This window comes from Podarcis bocagei, assembly GCF_964188305.1.
Source record: "Podarcis bocagei genome assembly, chromosome: 6".
Classification (NCBI taxonomy): Eukaryota; Metazoa; Chordata; class Lepidosauria; order Squamata; family Lacertidae; genus Podarcis; species Podarcis bocagei.
This window is the reverse complement of record NC_138130.1, coordinates 23475601-23498484: the sequence shown is the minus strand read 5'-3', so window position 1 is coordinate 23498484 and position 22884 is coordinate 23475601. Positions and strand designations below refer to the sequence as shown.

The window sequence follows — 22884 nt, the reverse complement described above, 5'->3', positions numbered from 1 at the left end:
CCAGACAGACAGATGGAAGAAACCAAGGCAGTCGTTTTGTTTTATCTAGGTTATAATGACCTTTGTTTCTTATAACTTCCAAAAGATACTTTGCAACAGCCAGTGTAATATCATTTGACCTGGCTTCCAAAAGATATTTAATATGGGAGGCTTCAGATTTTCCCAGCAAATTTGCCAGTAAGGGTTTGATCAGTTGGTCCCTTGCTTGCTCATATTGTCCACAATGCAGTAGAATATGCTTCATACAATCGACGTCCTGGGAACATAAACAAAGCCTATTCTGATAGGGGATGCCTCTCAGTCTGCCATTTAGAACTTCCGAGGGAAATTCATTTAGTCTGGCTTTGGTGAACAAACGCCGATAGGTAGGTACAGACAAATTCTTAAGGTATGAGGATATCTGAAAGTCATGCCCTTATTGGATTCCAGCTGCGACCGGGCTACTAATTACATAAGATTGGGATCGCAGGTCGCTGTGTGAGTTGTCCCAAAGCCTTTGCCTCAGGGATTCAAGTGCAATGTCGTAACCCAAACAATATAAGAGGGATGATGGCAGTCCAATCGAGGTGGCTTTTCTGGCCATAGTTTTCAGCCATGGGCTGACAAACTACTCGTTGGTTAAATGTACTAATAATCCCTTCCCCAGGCTGAAAACTGAGATCTTGAGCCAGTATCTCAAGGCAGCCCACCATGCTTTGGTGGAGAGTGGGCATTCACCTGTTTCCAGAAATAGAATTGAATTTGGGACAGTTTGGGACCTGTAATAGGGACCGAAGAAACTTTGCCTGGAACCCATGTAACTTAGGAAATGATCCGTTGTACCAGACGTTTGAAGCATAGAGAAGTTGGGAAACAGATTTTGCATTTAAAAACCCTTATGGCTGATGGAACATAATGGCCTCTCCTTGTAAAAAAGAATCGGAGTATAGCAAGTTTGAGCAGGATCTTCCCTGCAACTGCTAATGCAAAGGGAGGGTGATCCTTCAAAACAGTGTCATGTTGCCTGCTTTGACATCCAGACTTCAAATGATGTCATTTGTGATGTCAGTTGATTGACAAGTGGGTGGCTTGCCCACCTATCAGATTTGGCCTCTGGAGCTGTTAAGTAGTCTACTGGGGAAGGGAAGGGCCATAAAGGTAAAGGGACCCCTGACCATTAGGTCCAGTCGTGGCCGACTTTGGGGTTGCGGCGCTCATCTCGCTTTACTGGCCGAGGGAGCCGGCGTACAGCTTCCGGGTCATGTGGCCAGCATGACTGAGCCGCTTCTGGTGAACCAGAGCAGAGCACGGAAACGCCGTTTACCTTCCCGCCAGAGTGGTAGCTATTTATCTACTTGCACTTTGACGTGCTTTCGAACTGCTAGGTTGGCAGGAGCAGGGACCGAGCAACGGGAGCTCACCCCGTCGCAGGGATTCGAACTGCCGACCTTCTGATCGGCAAGTCCTAGGCTCTGTGGTTTAACCCACAGCGCCACCCGCAGGCCATAGCTCAGTGGTAAAGGATCTGCTTTGCATGCAGAATGTTCCAGGTTCAATCCCCAGCATCTCCCTGTAGAGCTGGGACTGCTCCCTGCTGAAACCCTGGAAAGCTGTCATTGTAGGCAGTATTGAGCTAGATGGACTGTCAGGGAACTGCCATCGGCTCAGAGGCGAGAGATAGAAGTGCAAGGAGCAGAGGATGCTAGAGAGAGCCTTAACACCGCGCCTGAGCAAGCCAGAGAGGAGGGAAGCACACCCCTGCCATCCCCGGTCATGCGCAGTAGTTTGAGGTGCAGGGAGGGGCGGAAAAGGCTTGGGGTGATGAAACTTTTATGTTGGGGGAGGTACAAAAACAGACCACTCCCGGATTCTGCTAGCGATTGAGCCAGACATGAAATGAGCTCTTCACTGTAAATAGTTTGCACCAAAATAAAGCCTGTAAAAGACAGGTCGGAGTCCTACCTGGTTACTCTCGAGCAACCACAACAGCATCTGACATGGACCAATGATCTGACTTGGTATAAAGTAGTTTCCTATATTCCAAGGCATCACTATACACTCTTTCCACACAGCCCTTTTCACCTCTTACTTTCAGTTGACTTTTAAAAAAAAATCAGTTACATAGGAGGTATTTTCTTTGGATGTCTCCAAGAAGGAGAAATAGACACAACATAAAAGAAAGTGGTGCCTTTACTGCTCCCGTGTTTTCTTTTTGTTGATGTGGTTCAAATATTTGTCTTCCGTGCATTCAACCAAAGAGCCTGAACGGCATGCATTGTTTCATCAAAAGAGTCTTAGCTTTTTGTGCTAGGCATTTTAAAACTGTGCTTCCTCATCCTACAGATGTGTTAAATAAGCATGAATTGAATTGCCGAAGGTTCCCCAATAACAAAACTTGGAACTGAACTTTGATCTTTTTTAAAAAGCCCCAGATGCCACATGGGTTTTTGTATTTAAATGTAGGAAACCCAAAACAGAATGGGGGGGGGGGGGAGAGAGAGAGAACACTTGCTGCGATTGTCCTCTTAACGTCTTTTCTTTTCCCTGCAGGAACTTTTTACACCAGAATGCAAGTTTAAGGAGTCTGTTTTCGAAAATTATTATGTAATCTACTCATCCATGCTCTACAGACAGCAAGAGTCAGGAAGGGCCTGGTTCTTGGGGCTCAATAAAGAAGGCCAAGTCATGAAAGGAAATAGAGTGAAGAAAACAAAACCAGCAGCGCATTTTCTACCGAAGCCATTGGAAGGTAAGCTTTGCATTGGCATTAGTAGCATATCTTCACTTTTTCTGCAGCACACAGAATGGGTGACTTCAGGGGTACATCTCTATCATTCCCAAGGGTTTCTAAAGATTGCTGGATGACACCTCCCTAGCTCCAAGGAGTATTTTGTATATTGCTTCATTCTGTTTGAAAAGGGCACACATGAAAGGCTTTTTGTGCGTGTGGTGATACTTGATCAGGGCTTGAGTGTAGAAAGCCACTTTCGAAAGCACTTTTCCAGCATCTCAAAATGGACTGCGGATGTAGCATGGCTGCTAAAAGATGGGGCTGTGAAGAATGAAATTTTGTCTTTGTCGTAGGCTCAATAGGTGGCCTTTGAGAGAGCCATTCCTCTCCCACCAGCCTCAGTTCCCACCTGCAATATGGGGGTGAAAAAAATATCACAAGGCTGTTGAAAGGATTGTTGAGACAATATATGTACAGCGCTTTGCTTGAAAGTGCATTGTGAAATATAATTCAGAATAAAAATTCAGGGTTCGTGCTTTGTGATAAGTTTTTGTTTAACCAACTAGGGAGATCTGAATCTCAGCATATGCTTTTCTTTCTGATGATTTTTTTTAAATGAAAATTGCAATGGAAAGTGCTTATAAAAGCTAAGTCAAATGTCCAGCCCAGCCCATTTATATATCCAAGACTGAACAGATATGATGTAAGATGTCCCAACAAATTTTCCTACCCTCTCACCAAGCTTTTAAAGATGAGGCATGGTACATTGGCTGATGAGACTCGCTCTCCTTGTGGGAATATTGAGATTGCAAGTGCACACTTGTCGGGACAAGTGGGTCTGCTCCCATCTGCAAAGGAAGTCCTGGTTTTAGGTGGCAAGGCTGCACCCTCCTGTTTGGTCTCCCTCTCAGTCACTGCTGCCATTTGTTCAGTTTCTTCACCTCGGCTGATCATGCTTTCCCCAGCCTCCATGAAAGTTCCCCATTCCGTATGAACGGTGGAGGGGAATTCTGGCATCCCTGGTCCCTCTTCCAAAGTGACTGACAGGTTGGAAAGGGGAGAACCCCTTTCCTCCATCCCAGGTTCCCACAATTCAGTGCCCCAACTCAAACACACACACCTGCGTTTCTTCTTCCTCCATCACATCTTGCCAACCTAAGTCCTATCGCCACCGTACTTCAGGTTTTCATTGTCCCTTTTTGCAACTCATTTAAATCCCTTTTATGTTTATCTTAATCCACACAACATAGTTAAACCATGTTGAAATCTATTCAGCTATCACAACCTCCTTCAAAGAACCTTGAAAGTTTTGTGTGGGCAAATGTTATCTGATAGAGATTCCAGTCCACAGAACTACAGTTTAGAGGTCATTTCTTAGGAGTGGTGACTTTCAATGAGTTTTCAAATGTGCTCATCTATTTCACTATACCGATTCCATCTCATTATTGCCATTGTTCCTCAGATTTGCGTGTTCAGACCCAGAGACCTCCCCCCTAAATAAAAACACATTTGACTCAAATTTTAGTTTGGTTTTTGGCAGAATTTAGGCCACAACTTTATTGATTACAGAAAGTGAGTGGTTGCATAGGCTCTGGTTCGACTAGCTCCCTACACCCTTGCAGGTAGCGCTGATCCAGAGTCTATCATAGGTCAGCCAAGGGTGAACACCTGGATAAGCGGAAAGCCAGGAACGGGCTATCTCCGCCACCCAAATGCCCCCCTGGACTCAGGCACAGGTACAATCCCCTCTCAGGGGTTGACCAATCCATCGAGTCCCTGGATTCCTTTAACGGAATACCCTTCACATAGGGATGGTGAGAGCGTTCTCCCATCCCTATCACCTGAACCAGTGCCTATCCGCAACCTTACAAGTTGTGACAATTTGCTATGCGGCAGGCAAAACCCAAATGACAACAGCCAATCAGCCAAGTGGGGAAAATTCCTGCCATGCCCCTGCCCCAATGACAGACGACACACAACGGCATAGCAAGGTCAATCGCAAAATGCCCTAAATATAGGGAGAGGTGGGCAGGTGTTCCGATGCATGAGCCAAATGAGGAAGTTCTGGGTCACGTGCATAGGTATTTATAGGTCTCTCGATCCATTGAGACAGCACCCCACTGGCCAGATTAAACCCAGCAATGAGGGACCTACCAGCCGGGTGTTGTGGCTGTCCAATATACCCACCCACAACAAGAGGGTCAGTCTTCAGGTCTCACCGCAACACGTGCCCTCTTTTAGGGAGGACACGCTTTCCAGAAGATGCTTAAAAATGTGCATTGACAGTTAATGAAATTAAACAAAATGCTGCACATTTTATGTTATGGCTTGGCCATTGGTTTAAGATAATTGATTACGCTCCTTAAATTTTTCTGAGTTATAATTTAGTATTTATTTTTGATAACTCTATATCCCTCCTCATACAGTTTGCAATACAGTGGTACCTCGGGTTAAGAACTTAATTCCTTCTGGAGGTCCGCTCTTAACCTGAAACTGTTCTTAAACTGAGGTACCACTTTAGCTAATGGGGCCTACCGCTGCCGGTGCGCTGGCGCCACACGATTTCTGTTCTCATCCTGAAGCAAAGTTCTTAACCCGAGGTACTACTTCCGGGTTAGTGGAGTCTGTAACCTGAAGTGTCTGTAACCTGAAGCATCTGTAACCCAAGGTACCACTGTAGTCAAAAATAACTAAATAGCAGCATGAAAACAACCACAATCAAATATCATCCTGAACTGGTTCTTGTGCCTTTGGGAAAGATGTATGGAAAAGGAGGTGGCAACTCCAGCAGGCTTGTCTGCACTACATGCAGCTGATCTTTTCACTTCTCCTTCGCTTTGAAAGCAAGGAGAGGGCCACAAATATGGCATTGCCACCAGTGAGTGCTGTTGCAAATGGCTCACTCTTTTCTTAGTGGGTAGACATTTGGGCTCTGCATAGAAATGTCACAGATCTACTGCTACCCCTTTCATTTAATGACCTTCTCGCTCCGATTGTTTAGATTTTATTTTTCCCTGTAGGTCCAGTCCAGAATAGGTTATGCCACAATAAAATCAATTTTTGCTCCAACAGAACAATGTGGCAACTATTCTGGATTTTATTTTCACAAATAGAGAGCGAGTGATGATTTGGAAAATATGAAAATATAAGTTATACTTTCAAAATGACAGGTTGTATGGATGTAATTCCTAAGAGTATGAGGCATTAGGAATGCATGATCTGTATTGTATGCACATTCTTCTGCATAAATCTTAGTGGAGATGAACCATAGTACTATCATACACAAGAAATGGGAATCTGCGCATTATTTTTGTTATTCGTTAAATGTCAATTCTTTCCGCAAACCCTAGCTCTTCCCATATCCTCTCTCAAGTACATAAACTTGCAAGAGCTCAAGTTACTTGCAGGACAGAATGGTGAATGGAAAGAGAGCGGCATGCACTGATCTGTGCCTTTCAAAGCCATGTACCGTATTTTTCGCCCTATAGGACGCACTTTTCCCCCTCCAAAAATGAAGGGGAAATGTGTGTGCATCCTATGGGGCGAATGCAGGCTTTCGCTGAAGCCTGGAGAGCGAGAGGGGTCGGTGCGCACAAACCCCTCTCGCTCTCCAGGCTTCAGAAAGCTATCCGCAAGCCTTGGGAGATCCGCAGGAGTTCCCGTCGGGCTCCCAAGGCTTGTGGATGGCAGTCTCCAAACCTGACCTGGTTTGGAGGCTGGCGGTGGGGAAAGCAGCGCTTCTCCCCACCGCCAGCCCCACAAGCTCGGGGGACAGCGGGGAGGCAGAGCGCGCCTTCCCGCTGTTCCCCGACATGGTTTGGAGGCTGGTGGTGGGAGCTGCCTGCATCCTGAAGCCTGGGGCGTGCTAAGCCACGCGCCCCGGGCTTTGGGAAGATATCCACAAGCCTGGGGAGACGGGCACGACTTCCCGCCGGGCTCCCTAAGCTTGCGGATAGCAGCCTGTTCTCGGAGCTGGGGTCGGGGGAAACTCAGGCTTCCCCCAGCCCTGTGCCTGGGGGGGAAATTTAAAAAAATTCTTTATCCCCCCCCCAAAAAAAACTAGGTGCGCCCTATGGGCCGGTGCACCCTATGGGGCGAAAAATACGGTATTTGTATCGAGAGGGGAGGGGAGAAAAGGAGTATTGGGTATGATTGATCCTTCCTCATATGTCACAGCACAGGTAAACAGAACTAAGGAGTGTGGTGGTTTCCCACCTCCCTGCTTAGTATGCATACATAACTTCTCCATCCTACTTTGGCATTGGCAGAGCCAGTGCTTGACTTAACACTAACAGCCAGTATGCCTACACCTCTATAGGAAATGCAATGGGCAGCAATTTCCCTAGGATTGGGAAGTCCGATATTGTTATAGTCTGTGTTTTCAAAGTAGCACCATCAGTGGGCAGATCTTTCAACTGGGACCCTTAACCAATTATGGTTGGAGGTGCTGGCCTTGCCAATTTAGAACCAGTTATTAGGAAGCTAGTTTTAAAGCTGGCCCTCCCAGTGTGTTTGTTAATTGCTAAAGGTGAATGGGCCAAGAAAACTATCAGGGTGGTGATGGTCGCCCTTACACATGGATATTCAATTAGTCTGCTAGCTGATAGAACGTGCATTAGCCTTGTGGAATCACTATAGGGGTGTGACAGCTTCCTGGGACAACTTGGATGGTTCAGATCTGGGAATAGCATGCCTGGTCTCCAGGCAATTTGGAGTGTTGTAGAAAGCTAATATATATTAAAACCCAAAAGGGATTTCTCCATCACAGGAGTCTAATCAAAATGTCATCATATTATAAGTAGCGTAGTTGTCCCTCATTCAGACTGCATCTTGAAACAATTGCCATTCTCTGTTTAAAATGGTCTTAACCCCATCTACATAAATACTTGCTTTACATATCTTAATGTTGTAAATTTTCCCCATAACTTTTATATGTTCAGATGGAACATAAGACAACAACAACCATGTTTGTACACTGCTCATCTGACTGGGTTACCTCAGCCACTCTGGGCAGTTCCCAACATATATAAAAGCATAATAAACATTACACATTGAAAATATTCCCTAAACAGGGCTGCCTTCAGATGTCTTCTAAACGTTGTATAGTTACACATCTCCTTGACATCTGATGGGAGGGCATTCACAGGGTGGGCACGACTACAGAAAAGACTCTCTGGCTGGTTCTCTTTAGCTTCACTTCTTGCAGTGAGGGAACTGCCAGAAGGCTCTTGGTGCTGGATCTGTGTTGAGGCTGAACGATGAGGGTGGAGATGCTCCTTCAGGTATACAGCGTCAGGGTTGTTTAGGGCTTTAAAGGTCAACACCAACACTTGGAATTGCGCTCAGAAATGTACTGGAAGCCAGTGTAGGTCTTTCAGAACCAGTGTTATACAAGTGTGTGTGTTTAAACTCCTTTATTTTATTTTTTTTATAAAGCAGCAACTCAGTTAAATGGAGTTTAAGTACAGTGGTGCCCCGCAGGACGAATGCCTCGCAAGACGAAAAACTCGCTAGACGAAAGGGTTTTGCAGTTTTTGAGCTGCTTCACAAGACGAATTTCCCTATGGGCTTGCTTCGCAAGATGAAAACGTCTTGCGTTTTTTGCAAGTTTGTTTCCTTTTTCTTAACACCGTTAATACAGTTGCGACTTGACTTCGAGGAGCAACTCATAGAAAGCGGTGTGGTAGCCTTTTTTGAGGTTTTTGGCGATTTTTGAAGCTTTTCCAAAACTTTTCCGACACCGTGCTTCGCAAGACGAAAAATTTGCAAGACGAAAAAACTCGCGGAACGAATTAATTTCGTCTTGCGAGGCACCACTGTATTGGGATCTCTCACATTTTACTTACGCATCTTGTCTCTTTCTCTTCTCCCATTTGTAGTTGCCATGTATCGAGAACCATCTTTGCATGATGTTGGAGAAACAGTGCCAAAGGCTGGGGTGACTCCAAGTAAAAGCACAAGTGCATCGGCAATAATGAATGGAGGCAAACCAGTTAACAAGAGTAAGACAACATAGCCAGATCCTCATGGGTATTGTGACTTATTGAGCTCTCTTAAGTACGGCTGAGCATTTTATCCTTGCAAGACTGTCTCACTCTGGTGTCTGCGGATCAGCTGGAGGCAAGCAAATGCTTGCTCTTCACTCGTCCCAAACTAGGTTATTGCAAGCGGATAAATCTCAACCCGTAACTCCTCCTACAGCAAAGAAGACACCTGGTTAACCAGCTGAACTCAGACCATGGAATGCCCTACCAGATATGGAATGCCTTTTTAATATCTTTTCTGTGACTGTGACACCTCATGTGAATGACATACTTCACAAGTACACTTGATATCCTGCCTGCTGACAGTTACCCATAACCCCCCCTTTTGAGTCCAGGAAACCCATGTGTTTTAAGTTAAATTTTGTAGCACACAAAATAAGTAATTTCTAGATAGATGCTGTAAACCTGTGCTATTATGAATTTTCTCTTCTTCCCCCTTTTTTACAAGGCTGCTCGCTCTGCTGTTTGTGTGACTCCTTTGCAGGGATTGTGTTTCTCTCAGAGTTAAACGTTGCTGGTGGCTTAGTTCTGAAAAGCAATCAGGGAATCAGGGGAGCCTTCGAAACCCTATTCGGAATTATACCCGTCAAGGAATAGGATCATTGTCTCAGAGGTACAAATGGGGATTCGGCGTGAATACTCTCTAGTGTGTTCTTGAGGTTGGCATTACTGAGAAGGGAAAAGCATCAAACATGGCCGGTCAACAATCTCTCGAGGCCAGTGTTTGACATCCCCTGCCAGTTTCTTTTTGTGTGTGTGTTTTATACATATCACAGGCTTACTGGTAATGGTAACATTTGCCTTGCCCAGCGAGCAAGACCCACACATTTTTGGGAAAGTGGGTCCAAAGAACTCTGTAGGCCTTGTAGGCCTGAACTAAGGCTCATTTTTCATCTACTAGTCCTCATTATTTGAAAGTTAAAGGAAAAAAATTAAGATGAATGAAAATTGCGCTACCTAAGTCCATTTCGAAACAATAGAATCCTTCCTGTTTTTAATGAATGGAACGTAATCCCATCCTTATTTTTTTTTGGCTGTAGTCCACTCTCTTACTCAGCAAAGCATGGGCAAGGAAGTTACTGTGTTCTTTTTTGCAGCACCAATGCAAGGGGTAGAATATACTTTAATACTTTCAGTGTTTTAAAAAAAGAGGGAAGTTTTTCAATGGGACATATTTAAAGAGTTCCTTTGTGTTTCTTTCTAAAAAAAGCTCAGCATGCAGAGTTTAATGCTCTCTATATAATTTCACCAGTACCACGTTTCCAGTCCAGCTTTTTAAGATAATATATGCCCACCAAATTGCTAGGTTTACGGTGCCTTGCCTTGATCTCAGTATTCTTTCCATTGTACTACATGAACCTAGGAAAATTCTAACACAATTACAAGGCTAAGAACTTTTACCATTTGATTGCTTAATAAAACAAATACTGTTGATATTTCCTGGATATCAGTTTAAGAGTGGGTTGAAGCCAATTGAGAAGTGAAATGACAAATGGCCAGAAGTCTTAGGAGACATGAGAAAAATGCTGTTAAGACATTAAGTAAATTGGTAAAGAATTCGAAAGTGCTGATTAGAAAACTTGATAAAAGCAGAAGGCATGCTATGGACCAAAATGTACCTCAGTTCTGGAAAACCATGTATTAGACTATTCGGTGTTCATTTTCATGTCCCCCCCCCATTTCATTTTTTTGAGACTGTGTTTTCAGAATGGCTTTTAAAAATTGTTTCACATTTACATAAATTATGATCTGTTGAAATGTTCAGCCTGCTTAGGTAGTCAACTAGATTGACCATTGGTTAACTCTTGACGCTTACAAGATTTTCATAACAGCTTCTATTTTAATAAGCAAACACTTGATATACATCCAAGTAGGTTATGTGATGTTGCTTAAGTAGAAATATACAATGTAAGCATTCAGACCAATTTTTTTTTTCCATTTAAGACAAGAGACTGTTTAAGGTTGGTTCTTTTTAACCAGAAGAGTGAAGCACATAAAATGATGCTCAATTTTCCAAGCGCTTAAAAAGACAAAAGAAGAAGAAACTAAAGAGGTGTTTAAAAGCTATGAAAACGGTATGTGCACAAAAATAAACCCTGAACATCCTTTTACCCTGTGGCTTTCTCAAAACACTCTCTTGTGTTCTCTACCACATAGGGACAAAAGGACCAACTTCCCCTCCATTAATTGGATGTTCAGGGTGATCAGCAGGTGGTGTGGCCTTCTCATGCAGGTACACTTATGCGCAAGGGCTGTGTAGTAAATACTGAAACTGAAGGTCTCTAAACTATCCATACTTGGCTCTCAAATGTGAAATGTTTTGTGTTATTCTCTAAAGACTCAGTTCCAGCAACCTGCTGACTTTCATTCTAAGTAGACAATTAAGTTTCTATACTGTGCAACTGGAATTAAAACAAAACAAAGTTATAAAACAGGAAAGCAAAATAAAAAAAGATGCAAAATGCATTGTTTTTGCAAAATTTTGGAATCAGTTTTGTATTGGTGGATGAAGAATGCGAGAGGCAGGTGTTGGGGATACAGTTGACTTTAGCACTGGGAAGTATGAAGATAGTATCCTATCTGGTCAGTTCATGCAACTGATTTTATAAGGCCAGCATAGAAAAAAAATGCCGCCCCTACTGCATCTTAATCCAGACTGCACTCATCACAGTATGGTCTGTTGGGTCTACCCTGCACTGGCAATTCTTCATCCTTTCATCTATGGAGAAGCTCATGAGACATAATCAAAGTTCTGCAAAGTGGGATCAATATCCTTTGAAACACAACAATTTAATTTCCAACATGCAAACTCATGTTGCCAAGCCAACCGGTTGAGAGTGGCTAATATTAAGGCTGAGTTTATTTTTGTAATGTAAATGGTTGGCGCTGTACTGTAAGTAGAACACACAATGTCACCTTTGGCATTCTCTTCTGTGTCTGGAAGGGTCTTAAACCAGTGGAGAACCTGTTTCAGCACAAAGGAGAGGATTCATTGTTTCTTGTGCTTCAGTTACTCCTTTAGGTTTGTCTCTTGTCTCATCTGCTGCATGGGAAGAGAATGGTAACGATGAACTGCATGTCGTAGGCTATATGTATCAGACCTGTTGGTATGTACTGCTAAACTGACATACATATAAGCAATGAGTTTGTCTGCATTGTACAGTTTGTGTTTATTACCATTTTGTTGTATACACAGATGCAACATATTGAATAAAATATTTGTATGAAGGCATATTAAAAACAACAACCCAACATTTGATATTTTACCCCCCAAAAAAGTTGTGCAAAGTAACATTGCATTGGCAGCAGTATAAACAAAACATCATGTATATAGTTTGGCGAAACTCAATTCTCTCTCCTTTGACCATGCCAAAGAAAATTTTAACTCCTTAATCTATTACCTCTCTTGCTGTTTTCCAGGACAACATGTTGCCATTTTGTTCCCTCTCAAATTAATTTCTGTCAAGCAACACTTGCTTTTCAACTGTCTGTTACTTGCTAAAGAACTGTACCAGTAAACGTGATGGAATCAATTTGTATTTACAGGTCAAATGTGTATACTGCCATGTAAACACCATGTTTGTGTTCCCACATTCTCTCAGTTTGCATGTTTTGTTGTGTTGGCTTTAGCTTCAATCCCCGCAAAGGAGGCAGCATTATCAGCAATGAACAAATATGGTAATGACAGACCCCAGCCATGTCATGCAGTTCTAATTGCAGAGGGAACTCAGACATTCCTCTGATCCCAAGACCTGCTTGCCCTGGTGGATTTCTTGGGCATATTGGGTTTTGCCATTCATGCCAGCAGCTTCTTACGCTGAGATACATGAGAAAGGCAACCTAGATGAAGGAGCTCTAAGCATGTATTAGAACTTGCCTACCCCAAACTTATCATTGGATCTGGATATCCGGGTGATGGACTGCAGCAGGATAAGATTGCACCTTTCATCCTTTTAGCAGTTTAAAAAAACCCAAACACTTTTACTTTATTCTGCAAAATCTCATCTAAGTCCATGAAAAAACCCATTCCCTGCTAAAATACTAAATTAAGTACCACCTTTTGTTCTGTCTAGGAAGCATCCACAACACACAGGAGTTCTCACTAGCCCACCAACACTCATACACTCTTATAGGGATCTAATAGGGAGGTAATATATAAAAGTTTGCAACACACTTTAGGATTTTCTGTCCTTGAAGTTACTTTAAAACTGACATAAAGTATTTGTATGAAATTATTTTTCCCTGCATCAATTTGATTTAACTTCTTTAGAATTATATTGCCCTATAGCAAACTATCAAGGCATTAAAAAAATAAATGACTACTTGCTATAAAGATTTTGCCTGGGGTGTGTGTGTATATATTGAAGGGGGCTGGCTCTTCTTCTTACCATATGGGGGAAGGTTTTCTCTGCCTTAGTGCCACTTTGCTATGGCATTAGGTGAGTTGGCTTACATACCTTCTCTTATATTGCACTGAAATGCTTTTCAACTATGTCCTGACAAGACACCAACCATCTTTGGATACTTAAATACAATTTATTTTTAGCTATTTAGTTTAAAAATCAAAATCTTGTGATACTTTTCAAACGGAGGTATTTTATTCCCAAATGTTAAAGAGTCTCATCTCCTGATACCTTTTTATTTGCTTCAAAGCAGGTTTGGGGAGAGAGGCTGCTAATTTGACCAGAGCAGCAGTGCAGGAGTAGTGGATGCTAAACCCTTTCTTCCCATGCTGCCCCTCTAGGCCCCACCCACCTCCAGCTACTTTTTAAGTTATGAAAGAGACAGCAGGAAAAGTCTCCTGCTCTGCGTGGCATTGGCTCTTAGTCTTTAAACAGACAGTTAGGATATGGAAAAATACCATCACTTTGGCCCTTACTTGACCCTATCGGATTATTTGGCTATCTTTCTGCTGCATATCCAGAAATTCAGCAAGTGATCATTATTTTCATACTGGCAACCCCCTTGACTGTGCTAACAACTTGAATACAGCCTGCTTGGGCACATTCCTTACCTGAAGTGGACCGTGGTTGTCCACAAATTATAAGACACATTCTTTCTGGACCACGTGAAGAGGATCCCCACAGGAGCACACACACCCTGAAACTTTGGGGGTATGAATTTATAAGACCTGTTTGCACTGGGTTGAGACACGTTTCTTGAGTACATACTTGATCTTTCCTGGGGGAATTCTCATGAGAAAAGCATTGGCACTTGCAATGTTCCACCTGCACTTTCAAGTGGTACCATCTCGGAAAGACTGTACCACTAATTTTCCCTGAACATTTTCGTTGGGTACAAAATTATATGTTGGGTTACAAAACTATACGTTGAATCTTAGATTGAAGTGGGCAACAAGCCAGCTTAGTTTATATTTCTGTATGTATGCCACTCAATCATATAGCCAACAACAATCCTCATTATGGCACACACAGTGAACAGGCTATGCACCCAAGATGAAATCTTACAGCCTAATTAACTGCAGTAAAGTACATTCTCGGAAAAGTGAATGAAAATGGACGCTTACCCCTTCCTCCAGGTAGGTGGCTGTTGCGGATCCTGGTGCTCAGTTGCAATCCCTGGGATAGCCAAAACACACATGGCCAGGTGGCCATTGGGGGATTGCCCTGGCCGCCTGGGGGTTCCCGCCAGCTCCTGCACTTTAAATTGGCCAATGAGAGGCCTGCTCTGGGGGGTGTACCTCACTGGCTGAAAGAGCACTGGCTGCCCAGCTGCCCGAGCAGCCAGTGAGGCATAAAAGCCAGCAGCACCTTCCCTTCTCTTAGGTGAACTGGCTATGCAGGCAAGTGAATGACATCCAAGAAGAAATCTTATAGCTTAATTAACTGTAGTAAAGTACATTCTCAGAAAAGTGATCAAAAATTACGACTGTTTTGTTCCCACTGGACAAAGGGCTCCACGATATGAGGCTGAGAATGGTATATAGTTATCAGAGGCATTCTTATCTCATTTCTTTCCCCACTTCACTATGCTTCCTCTTAAATCAGAAATGTGCAAAAGTTGGTGAAGAGCAGCAACCGAAGGGGCAAACCACAAAGGTGCACAATGTTTTACCAAGTCATAATTGTTCTTCTTTTAGAGCAATTTTGGTGGGTGGACTCGCTAATTCCTCAAATGTTTACAAAATTCTCCATTGTAGGGAGAATGGCTTGCCACTTTGGTTTGTTTGCTCCCAACTGCTTAAGGTCACTCCTTCTTTTATTTAATGCATCGCACATTGCACAGCTACAGCCCAGGTTCTTTCTTAAGCAGGGTGGGGTAACAATAACTGCTAGTGGTTAAGAAAAGATCACTCTCATACTTGTGTGGGATGGGAATGCTCCTGCTTTTCATGTTACCCTGTAAATGGCTAAGAAGTCTCTGTAATGACATAAAGGATAGCATTAGTAGTCATGATACACATGCAGTATAGTTCTATAGGAAGGCATGCCAAAGCCCACTGAAACCAAAAGGTTAAGAGTGCCATTTTTGGTTAGTATTATCAGTTATTTGGTTAGTAATATCAGAGTGTTTACATTGGGGTCACCTGCCCAGCACCCATGCCATGCCATGCCATCCATGAAGGCTTCCACGGGTGCTATGGACAGGGACCCCAGACTGAGCTTTCACAGGGAAAAAGGTTTTGAGCCCTCCTAGAAAGTAAGTTATGGGGTAAAACATGCAGGTAACATCCAAGCAATTTCTGTTAAATGCAAGTGAGTGCAGTATGGCCATTTCCCCTGGTACCGAGGGCTTCCTGTTGCTATTTGATTGCAATAGCGTGTGTGTGTGTGTGTGTGTGTGTGTGTGTGCGCGCGCACGTGCAAAATCCACACTGTATGATTTCCACAATCAGGACCAGCAGGCCATAGCTGACTTTCCAGCCACTGGCTGTCTCTCTAATTTTGTGTTATTCCATACTCAACGCGACATTTTGTGTTATAGCAGCTATTCTGGAACTGGTTTCCCCAACACTCCCGAAAAATTTGAAATGTGCCCACCCATCCAAAAAGGTTGGCAACCCCCAATTTACATAATCAAGCCTCGCAGTCGTTGCTAGCAATGGTAAGAACTATAGTAGTGCAAAGGACAGCTTAAAGGCAGCTACATAGATGTCTAAATACCATTGCAAGTCAGGAACCCAACACATCAGAAGAATTTATACAGCCAGCCTTGACTTCTCTCCTGCCTTTCTAGAAGTTATTTCTACCAGTGGAAACACAATTTCTGCTCCTAGCTACAGTTGACTAACCATAGTGTCAGGATGTTAAAGAAGCAAAAACAGAAGAATGCTGCTGGAGCACATTAGGAACTAATTGGGTTGTTCCTATGTGCACCTACATGCACAATGCATGCATTACACTGAGAAGGTGGTTAATATGTGAGTTGAAGGTGTGAAGGGAGCAAATGGCCTCTTTATGTATGCAATTATTTACCAGCCCCCTAGTTCACACTAGTCATCTGATGAAATCAGTTTGTGCAATATAAACTGGTGGCAGGCACAGTTTACATAAACAGCAAGAAGAAGAAGAAATGTATCCCACAATATTCCTATCTGCCCATTTATACAGGTCCTCAGAATAGAGGTTCTCCTCTTTGAATTTAATGGAGCTGCCATTCAAAAGGAGACAATACACTGGGTTTCAGTTTCCGTACTTCTTATGCTCAAAGTTCAGACTCCCCCGCTACTGTTCTGCCTCTGTAAGTATTTTAGACCTTGGCGCTAATACATTAAAAGCAAGAGAGAGAGAAAAAGCACAGTACGGTGTCCAGTTTGGTGGCATGTTTCCTAGCTCAAGGCCATTTACAGTTTCCACACACATACAAGTAAACGTGGCTGCAATCGGATGGCTCCAACCCTTGTATGGAACTCTGTATGCACAATGGTGCCCAACTTACACACAGAGAGCATTTCCTTTTGAGCAAGAGTCAAAATCCAATGCATATGGCAGAATTTTGATCTGGGGCAAACGTATCAAAGTTGTCAGTTAGGAATAACGTTTATTTTGAGCCCCTTTTAAGCTAAGTGCCCATTTAGCAATTTGTTATGCTGATCAGCATTGACTGTGCAATGCTATCATTCAACTATAACCAATGTGGCTTAGATCCAGGCACAGGGAAGCCGCAACTGTGCCCCATATTAATTGGACTGTGGATGTGCCATCCAGTACCTTTCTGCATAAATAAAGCCCAGCATTAGATGGCCATTGCAGATGCTCTAGGGTCACAAAAACCACATGTCTAAAATATAAACATAGTTTTATAGACGTCTCTTGTCAAAGCAGCAAACCATAATTATGAATTATTGCATCACTGGAATCTTCAGCTAATACTGTATCAATATATTTTTGGAAGTGCACTATTTGGAGTTTAAAGATGACATAGAACAGCTCTGAGGAGTATCTGCCTGATTATGCATGCACATAACTACTGTTTAATAAATTATGCACAGACATTTAGAGGTCACTGAATACACGCTCTGATAAGAGGTACGTCTTTTGCTTTTAAAGGAGACAAGAAATGGAATTGCATGAAGGGTTTGCTCTGTGTGTGTGTTGTGGGGGGAGGGAATTGTTCATACCCAGGTAATGCAAGCTTCCTATAAACATCTCACACTTCAGCCATTTCTTTAAGGTAGCGGCTTTCTCTTTAAACAGTACCTGCTCTTTCTACAAAAATAAACTCAAGTTTTTACAGTAATTAAGAATATATATTTTGCAATGGTCTTTCCTTATTTCTGCATTATGGGACAATCCAAAAGCTGAATATAGACATCCAAGTTGCTGCAACAAAATAATATATTAAACTTTTATATCTGGATACAAAGGTCTCCCCAAACATGTTAGCAAATTTGCTTTGCCATCCTTTAACACAAAATGTAAGCATTCTTTTTTTTAAAAGAAAAGAAAAGAAAATGTATGTAATTTTCTCTCTCTGAGGAACTAAAGGGCTGCCAATTTCTCCATGTACAAAAAGTGATTCTATGTAAATAAAGCAGGGAACTCCCCGAGAGCTGTGCATTTATGTGAACTCCACACTGAGCAGCATTTCACCACTAAAAATAAAATTAAAAAATTGTTCCTAAGACTGACCTATTTGTATTTATTGTTCTAAAACCACAATTTCAATTTTCTGTGCTGTCCTGTTCTAAACACTTTTGACTCTCTACACAATCACACTGAGCAGATGAACTCAGGGCTGGCATCAGGTTTTGGTAGCTGGAGAGGCTGAGGCTGGGCTCCCCAATGATATATCTGCCCTATATGACCTGCATTCCCCTTTTCTTTTTTCCGGCCTAGTGCTCTACCACTAGAAAACAAAATAAAAAAATTCCTTCCAGTAGCACCTTAAAGACCAACTAAGTTAACTTAGTTGGTCTTTAAGGTGCTACTGGAAGGAATTTTTTTATTTTGACTATGGCAGACCAACACGGCTACCTATCTACTACTAGAAAACAACTTTGCTCAGGGCTCTGCCAAACCTGGATGAACTGACCTTCCTCTGGCAAACCTTCGGTTTCATTCTTTCTATTTTTAAAATGGCAAGGTTGGGTGAATACTAGGTCTGATTATAGTAGTTAATGCCAGGTGCATGTAACACACATTCCAAAAGTGGTATCAGTTTTCCTTTGCTTTGCATCAAGGACCAGGCAGCAAGTACTGCTAATGTAACACGACAGGGTGATCTGCAATGAATAGCTAAGCCAGGATAGCCAACAAGATGCCTTCCATATGCCGTTGGAAAGCAGTTATGCAGAACTTGTGGCTGTTAAGCCAACAAACACCAGCAAGAGCAGTCAGGACTGGGTATTAGACAAAGCTATTTCTGCTGCCTGCCTGGAACTGCTAAGGCAAGAGAGCAGGCACAATATATGGATGATGTTTGGCCCAATGGGTGATAAACGCTTAAGGCTTGCTGGGCAGTTCAGGGTATCTTCATGTGATCAACAGAGCCAAGAGACATAAAGTGATAAGTCTGCTTCTACACAAGACTTGTAATCCACACACTCATGCACCAAGCCACCTAGGGGACAAAGAGGGTCAGGAGGCTTCGCTGTAATAGCTCTGCAGCACAAACACACGCTGGGCTTCAAATCTCCCCTTCAGGATTGCAGTTAAGCTTACTAGCAAGTATTGCATTCTTGCAATTAAAATCCACTTAGTTACCTTTTCGGCAAGTTCTAAGAGCAAGAGGAAATCCCCAAGAAGCCTGCCTTGGCCATTATCCTCTAGATGGCAAGACACTCATCACAGTATATTGATTTATTCAGCCTGCAAGAGATCTGATGGGCACACAATGTTCCAGGGCTGTTGAGAGGTTCCCTCAGCTGGGATGGGGAGTCTGCAGCCTGATTTTACACGGGTGGGGAGAGCTTGGAGGGAAGATAATGAGGATGGGAGGGAAACAACTGGAGGGGGCGAGAGCCAAAGCAGATGACAGGATGGAAAGGGGAAAGCCCCATGCGAGTGATCTGACCCCCAGTAGCCCAGGGAGTGGGAAGGACCTGAGAGAGGCAGAGAGAGGCTTTAGCCATGCAGTCCCTAACAGAAAATAAAATTCCCAGTCCTTCTTTATGCATTTGAGTCCACAAGACAAATTGCTTGGGAGCCACAAATCTGTACATACAACTGGCTCTTTGCCAAAATATAAGCTGTGGCTTGGCAAACTTGCACAGCCCCCCCCCCAAGGCTTCCCACAGCATCTCAATGAAGAAATCAAATGCACAGACGCATGGCACTGTGCTCTCAGGCTTGCTCCACCTGCTGAAATTAGAGGGACAGATTCCCCATTATAGACTGCTAGGACATAGCCAAGTGACAAGGGCTGGCACTAAGGCAGTTGTCAAATCAGTTTTGCCCACAAATTCTTGCTGCTTCAGTCACTCCCAACCTCCACCACAACCCTATCAAACTCAGCTTTTTTTTTTTTTTCAGCCGCAGTGTGCCAGAGCACAGTTCCTCCACCTTTTTCCAGAGCCCTCAAACAACAACTCCTGGCACTAGGCCCTGGCATGAACCAACTCCCAAACCAATGAACCTTCTCCTTCTCCCTCACACACGAACCCAACCCTGACATGGCCGTGCCATTGCTCCTCCCAGTTTCCCAGAGACACCGAGGCCTACCCACAGGTTGCCCCTTCTTTCTCCTCATTCCGGCTGCTCTAGCAGGAGGTGGTGGTGAAGCACATGGAGGAGATGGAGGGGCCTCCCCATTGCCCTGGCACCCAGGGACAGTGGGGGCAGCATGGCTGCCAGCCTGTGGATGGGAGACATAAGCGAGAGAAGGGTTCACAGGGCATGCAGGGGGGGGGGAGGGAGGGAGGGAGGTGCAGGGGGCAGTTCCAGCACCTAGTGGGAAACAGGGCTGAATCGCCTTTCACCCTATTTCAGCTATTCAGTTAGTCCTGTGGATCTGCGACCAGGAAACAGCAACCAACCTTGAGGTCACCCCTACTAGTAAGTTTCTCTGTGTGAAGGAAGTTCTTTTTGTGCTCTGGCTTACCATATCCCTGGCACACCACTGCCTTTTTTCTTTCCAGGTCCCTGATGGCATTGGTGAGTGAGAAGAACCAAATCAAGGCCTATACAATGGTACCTCGGGTTACATATGCTTCAGGTTACATATGCTTCTGGTTACAGACTCCGCTACCCCAGAAATATTACCTCGGGTTAAGAACTTTGCTTCAGGATGCGAACAGAAATTGTGCTCCGGCGGCACGGCGGCGGGAGGCCCCATTAGCCAAAGTGGTGCTTCAGGTTAAGAACAGTTTCAGGTTCAGAACAGATGTCCGGAACGAATTAAGTACTTAACCCGAGGTACCACTTATATGTACTGCTGAATTACTTTTGCTAATTAATTTCTGCTTGCTCAGGGAGGCTTTACGATTCATTCACACAGTCCTAGACACTTGGGGTGTTCTACACAACAGCGGCACATCTGAATGCCAATAAAAATATTACTTAAAAACACGCATTTTGGCAAACATCTGCATTGTTCCAGTCCTGCTTGGTGCTCCTGGTAGTCTCTCTTTTCCTTCTCCTCTTCCTCCTCCTCCACTCTCACAGACTTTGGCCTAATTTAACCACACTACCATCAACTCCAGCTGGCTGCAGCAACACCTCTGATTTTGTTCACGGGTGTCCCCAGAGTCATGGGTGTCCCCAAAGGATGTTCAGTGACATCCTTAGCTGTGTGATGCGGCTCATAGCAGCCAGTAAGATTGTGAGCAGTGGGGGCAAATGATGGAAAGAAAGGGGGGGAAGAGGAAGGGAAAACAGCACTGGGTAACAGAACTGAAACAATGCAAACGTGCTTTCAACGTGGACCTAAAATCACTGATGTAGGAAGTCATTTTCTGGCACTTTTAAAAATCAAGGTAAGTAGTTTCAGCTCACCCTTTAAGAAAAAAAGCAAAACCTTCATGGAGGGAGAAATTTCCTCATGTGCCTCCTTTCCATTCCATCTCTTCCCTACACTTACAAGAGACCTGTGGAAAGGGGTGGTGAGTAGGGCAACACAAAGCTGAGAGGGTGTGTGTAGCTGAGTGAGTGTGTGTCTGTGTGTGCAAGAGAGAAAAGGCCAGGATCAAAGGGACCTCTCCCTCTAATTTGGAATTTTTACATATTTCTGAACCAGCATTTTCATACAGATAGTTCTTATTACACAATGAAGCTGAAATTCAGTAGCCCAACTACGTTATATAATGTGTCTTGTCTGTGCAATTTCCAGCAAAGATTATTTGTGGCACTCTAACAGGATATACTGTCTTCTTTTGTGATATTGGAGGGGCCCTATCCTGTTCCCACTGACTGCACCGAGAGCAGGATCAAAACCTGGTGTTGTTTATTGGATTCCCCCCGCCCCCATGCACACACACCTGGAAATATGCTGCTGTGCCCACTTGTATCTAGTGGTGGATTTGCTTGTCTTAAAGTTTGTCTTGCATTTAAGTATTCTAGCAGCCTAAGTTAAAATAAACAAGCACCAGACCCAAAAATTCTTCAGTCTTCAGTGTTCCGTGGCAGCATTAGGAGTATTCCGTCCCAAGCCAGATTTCACAAGCATTTCCAGTCCAACCTTCCCAGCACTCACAGTTTCCACAGCTACATATACCATTTCCTGGAACAAAACAACACAGGCTATAATTATCCATAATTGAAATGTACTTCATTAAACATGTGTTGTTCTGCAAACGTCGCAAACCATCAAACAGCTTTATTTCCCCCTGTACATATTTTCTCTTGCTGGACAGAACTCGCTTTGCAATTTGATTAAGTCGTCACCAAAAAAAAAAGCCCGCTAAACAGTTTGCCATCAAGAAGACACTGAAGGTTACAATTAAACCATCAGAGTTTACAGTCAGCTGCCTCTGAGCTGCTTAGCTCCAATCTTTGTGCTGCAGTTCAAGGTACAAAAGAAAATGGGCATCTTCATCTTTTGATCCTCTAGAGACGCTTTAGCTATGCTATATCCAAATCCAGATCCCTTTCCTTGCATGCTTCTTTCAAGGCAACCAAGTGTGTATAATACTAGGGCATTGGCAGAATTCAGGACTCAAAAGTCAGGTTTGGGATGGAGTAAAGGTAAAGGTAAACCTGACAAATAGGTCCAGTTGTGACCGACTCTGGGGTTGCGGCACTCATCTCGCTTTATTGGCCGAGGGAGCCGGTGTACAGCTTCCAGGTCACGTGGCCAGCATGACTAAGCCGCTTCTGGTGAACCAGAGCAGCGCACGGAAATGCCGTTTACCTTCCCGCCGGAGCGGTACCTATTTATCTACTTGCACTTTGACATGCTTTCGAACTGCTAGTTTGGCAGGAGCAGGGACTGAGCAACGAGAGCGCACCCCTTCCCGGGGATTGGAACCGCCGACCTTCTGATCAGTTTAACCCACACCGCCACCCGTGTCCCTTTGGGATGGCGTGCTTGCCTCCAAACTCATGCCTGCCATTCACAGACCTAATTCATGCTCCTGAAGACTGTCTCCTTCCTCTGCACCAGTGAACAATCTGTGAACTATGCTTTAGCTGCCATTTTCCAGAAACCTTTGTGTCCAATTTACTACCAACTACCTAGGGTGGCCATGTGTCCAACTTAGGGCTTTTGTCTGTCTCTCTCTCTCTCTCTCTC

The 22884-nt window shown here is 43.8% G+C and overlaps 2 protein-coding genes across 4 annotated transcripts in view; one reads left to right on the top strand and one right to left on the bottom strand.

Annotated features, from left to right (window-relative positions):
* FGF14 (fibroblast growth factor 14) overlaps positions 1 to 13087 on the top strand; it is a 299695-nt gene extending 286608 nt beyond the window's left edge. For all 3 annotated transcript variants that reach the window (XM_081198649.1, XM_081198650.1, XM_081198648.1), the window contains exons 4-5: positions 2530 to 2728; positions 8590 to 13087. In XM_081198649.1, coding sequence (XP_081054775.1) covers positions 2530 to 2728; positions 8590 to 8726 — 336 coding nt within the window. In that variant the 3' untranslated portion in view covers positions 8727 to 13087. The remainder of the gene's footprint in view (positions 1 to 2529; positions 2729 to 8589) is intronic.
* A 5305-nt stretch (positions 13088 to 18392) lies between these two features.
* ITGBL1 (integrin subunit beta like 1) overlaps positions 18393 to 22884 on the bottom strand; it is a 134542-nt gene continuing 130050 nt past the window's right edge. The window contains exon 11 of the mRNA XM_081198481.1: positions 18393 to 21873. Within this exon, the coding sequence (XP_081054607.1) occupies positions 21782 to 21873 (92 nt within the window). The 3' untranslated portion in view covers positions 18393 to 21781. The remainder of the gene's footprint in view (positions 21874 to 22884) is intronic.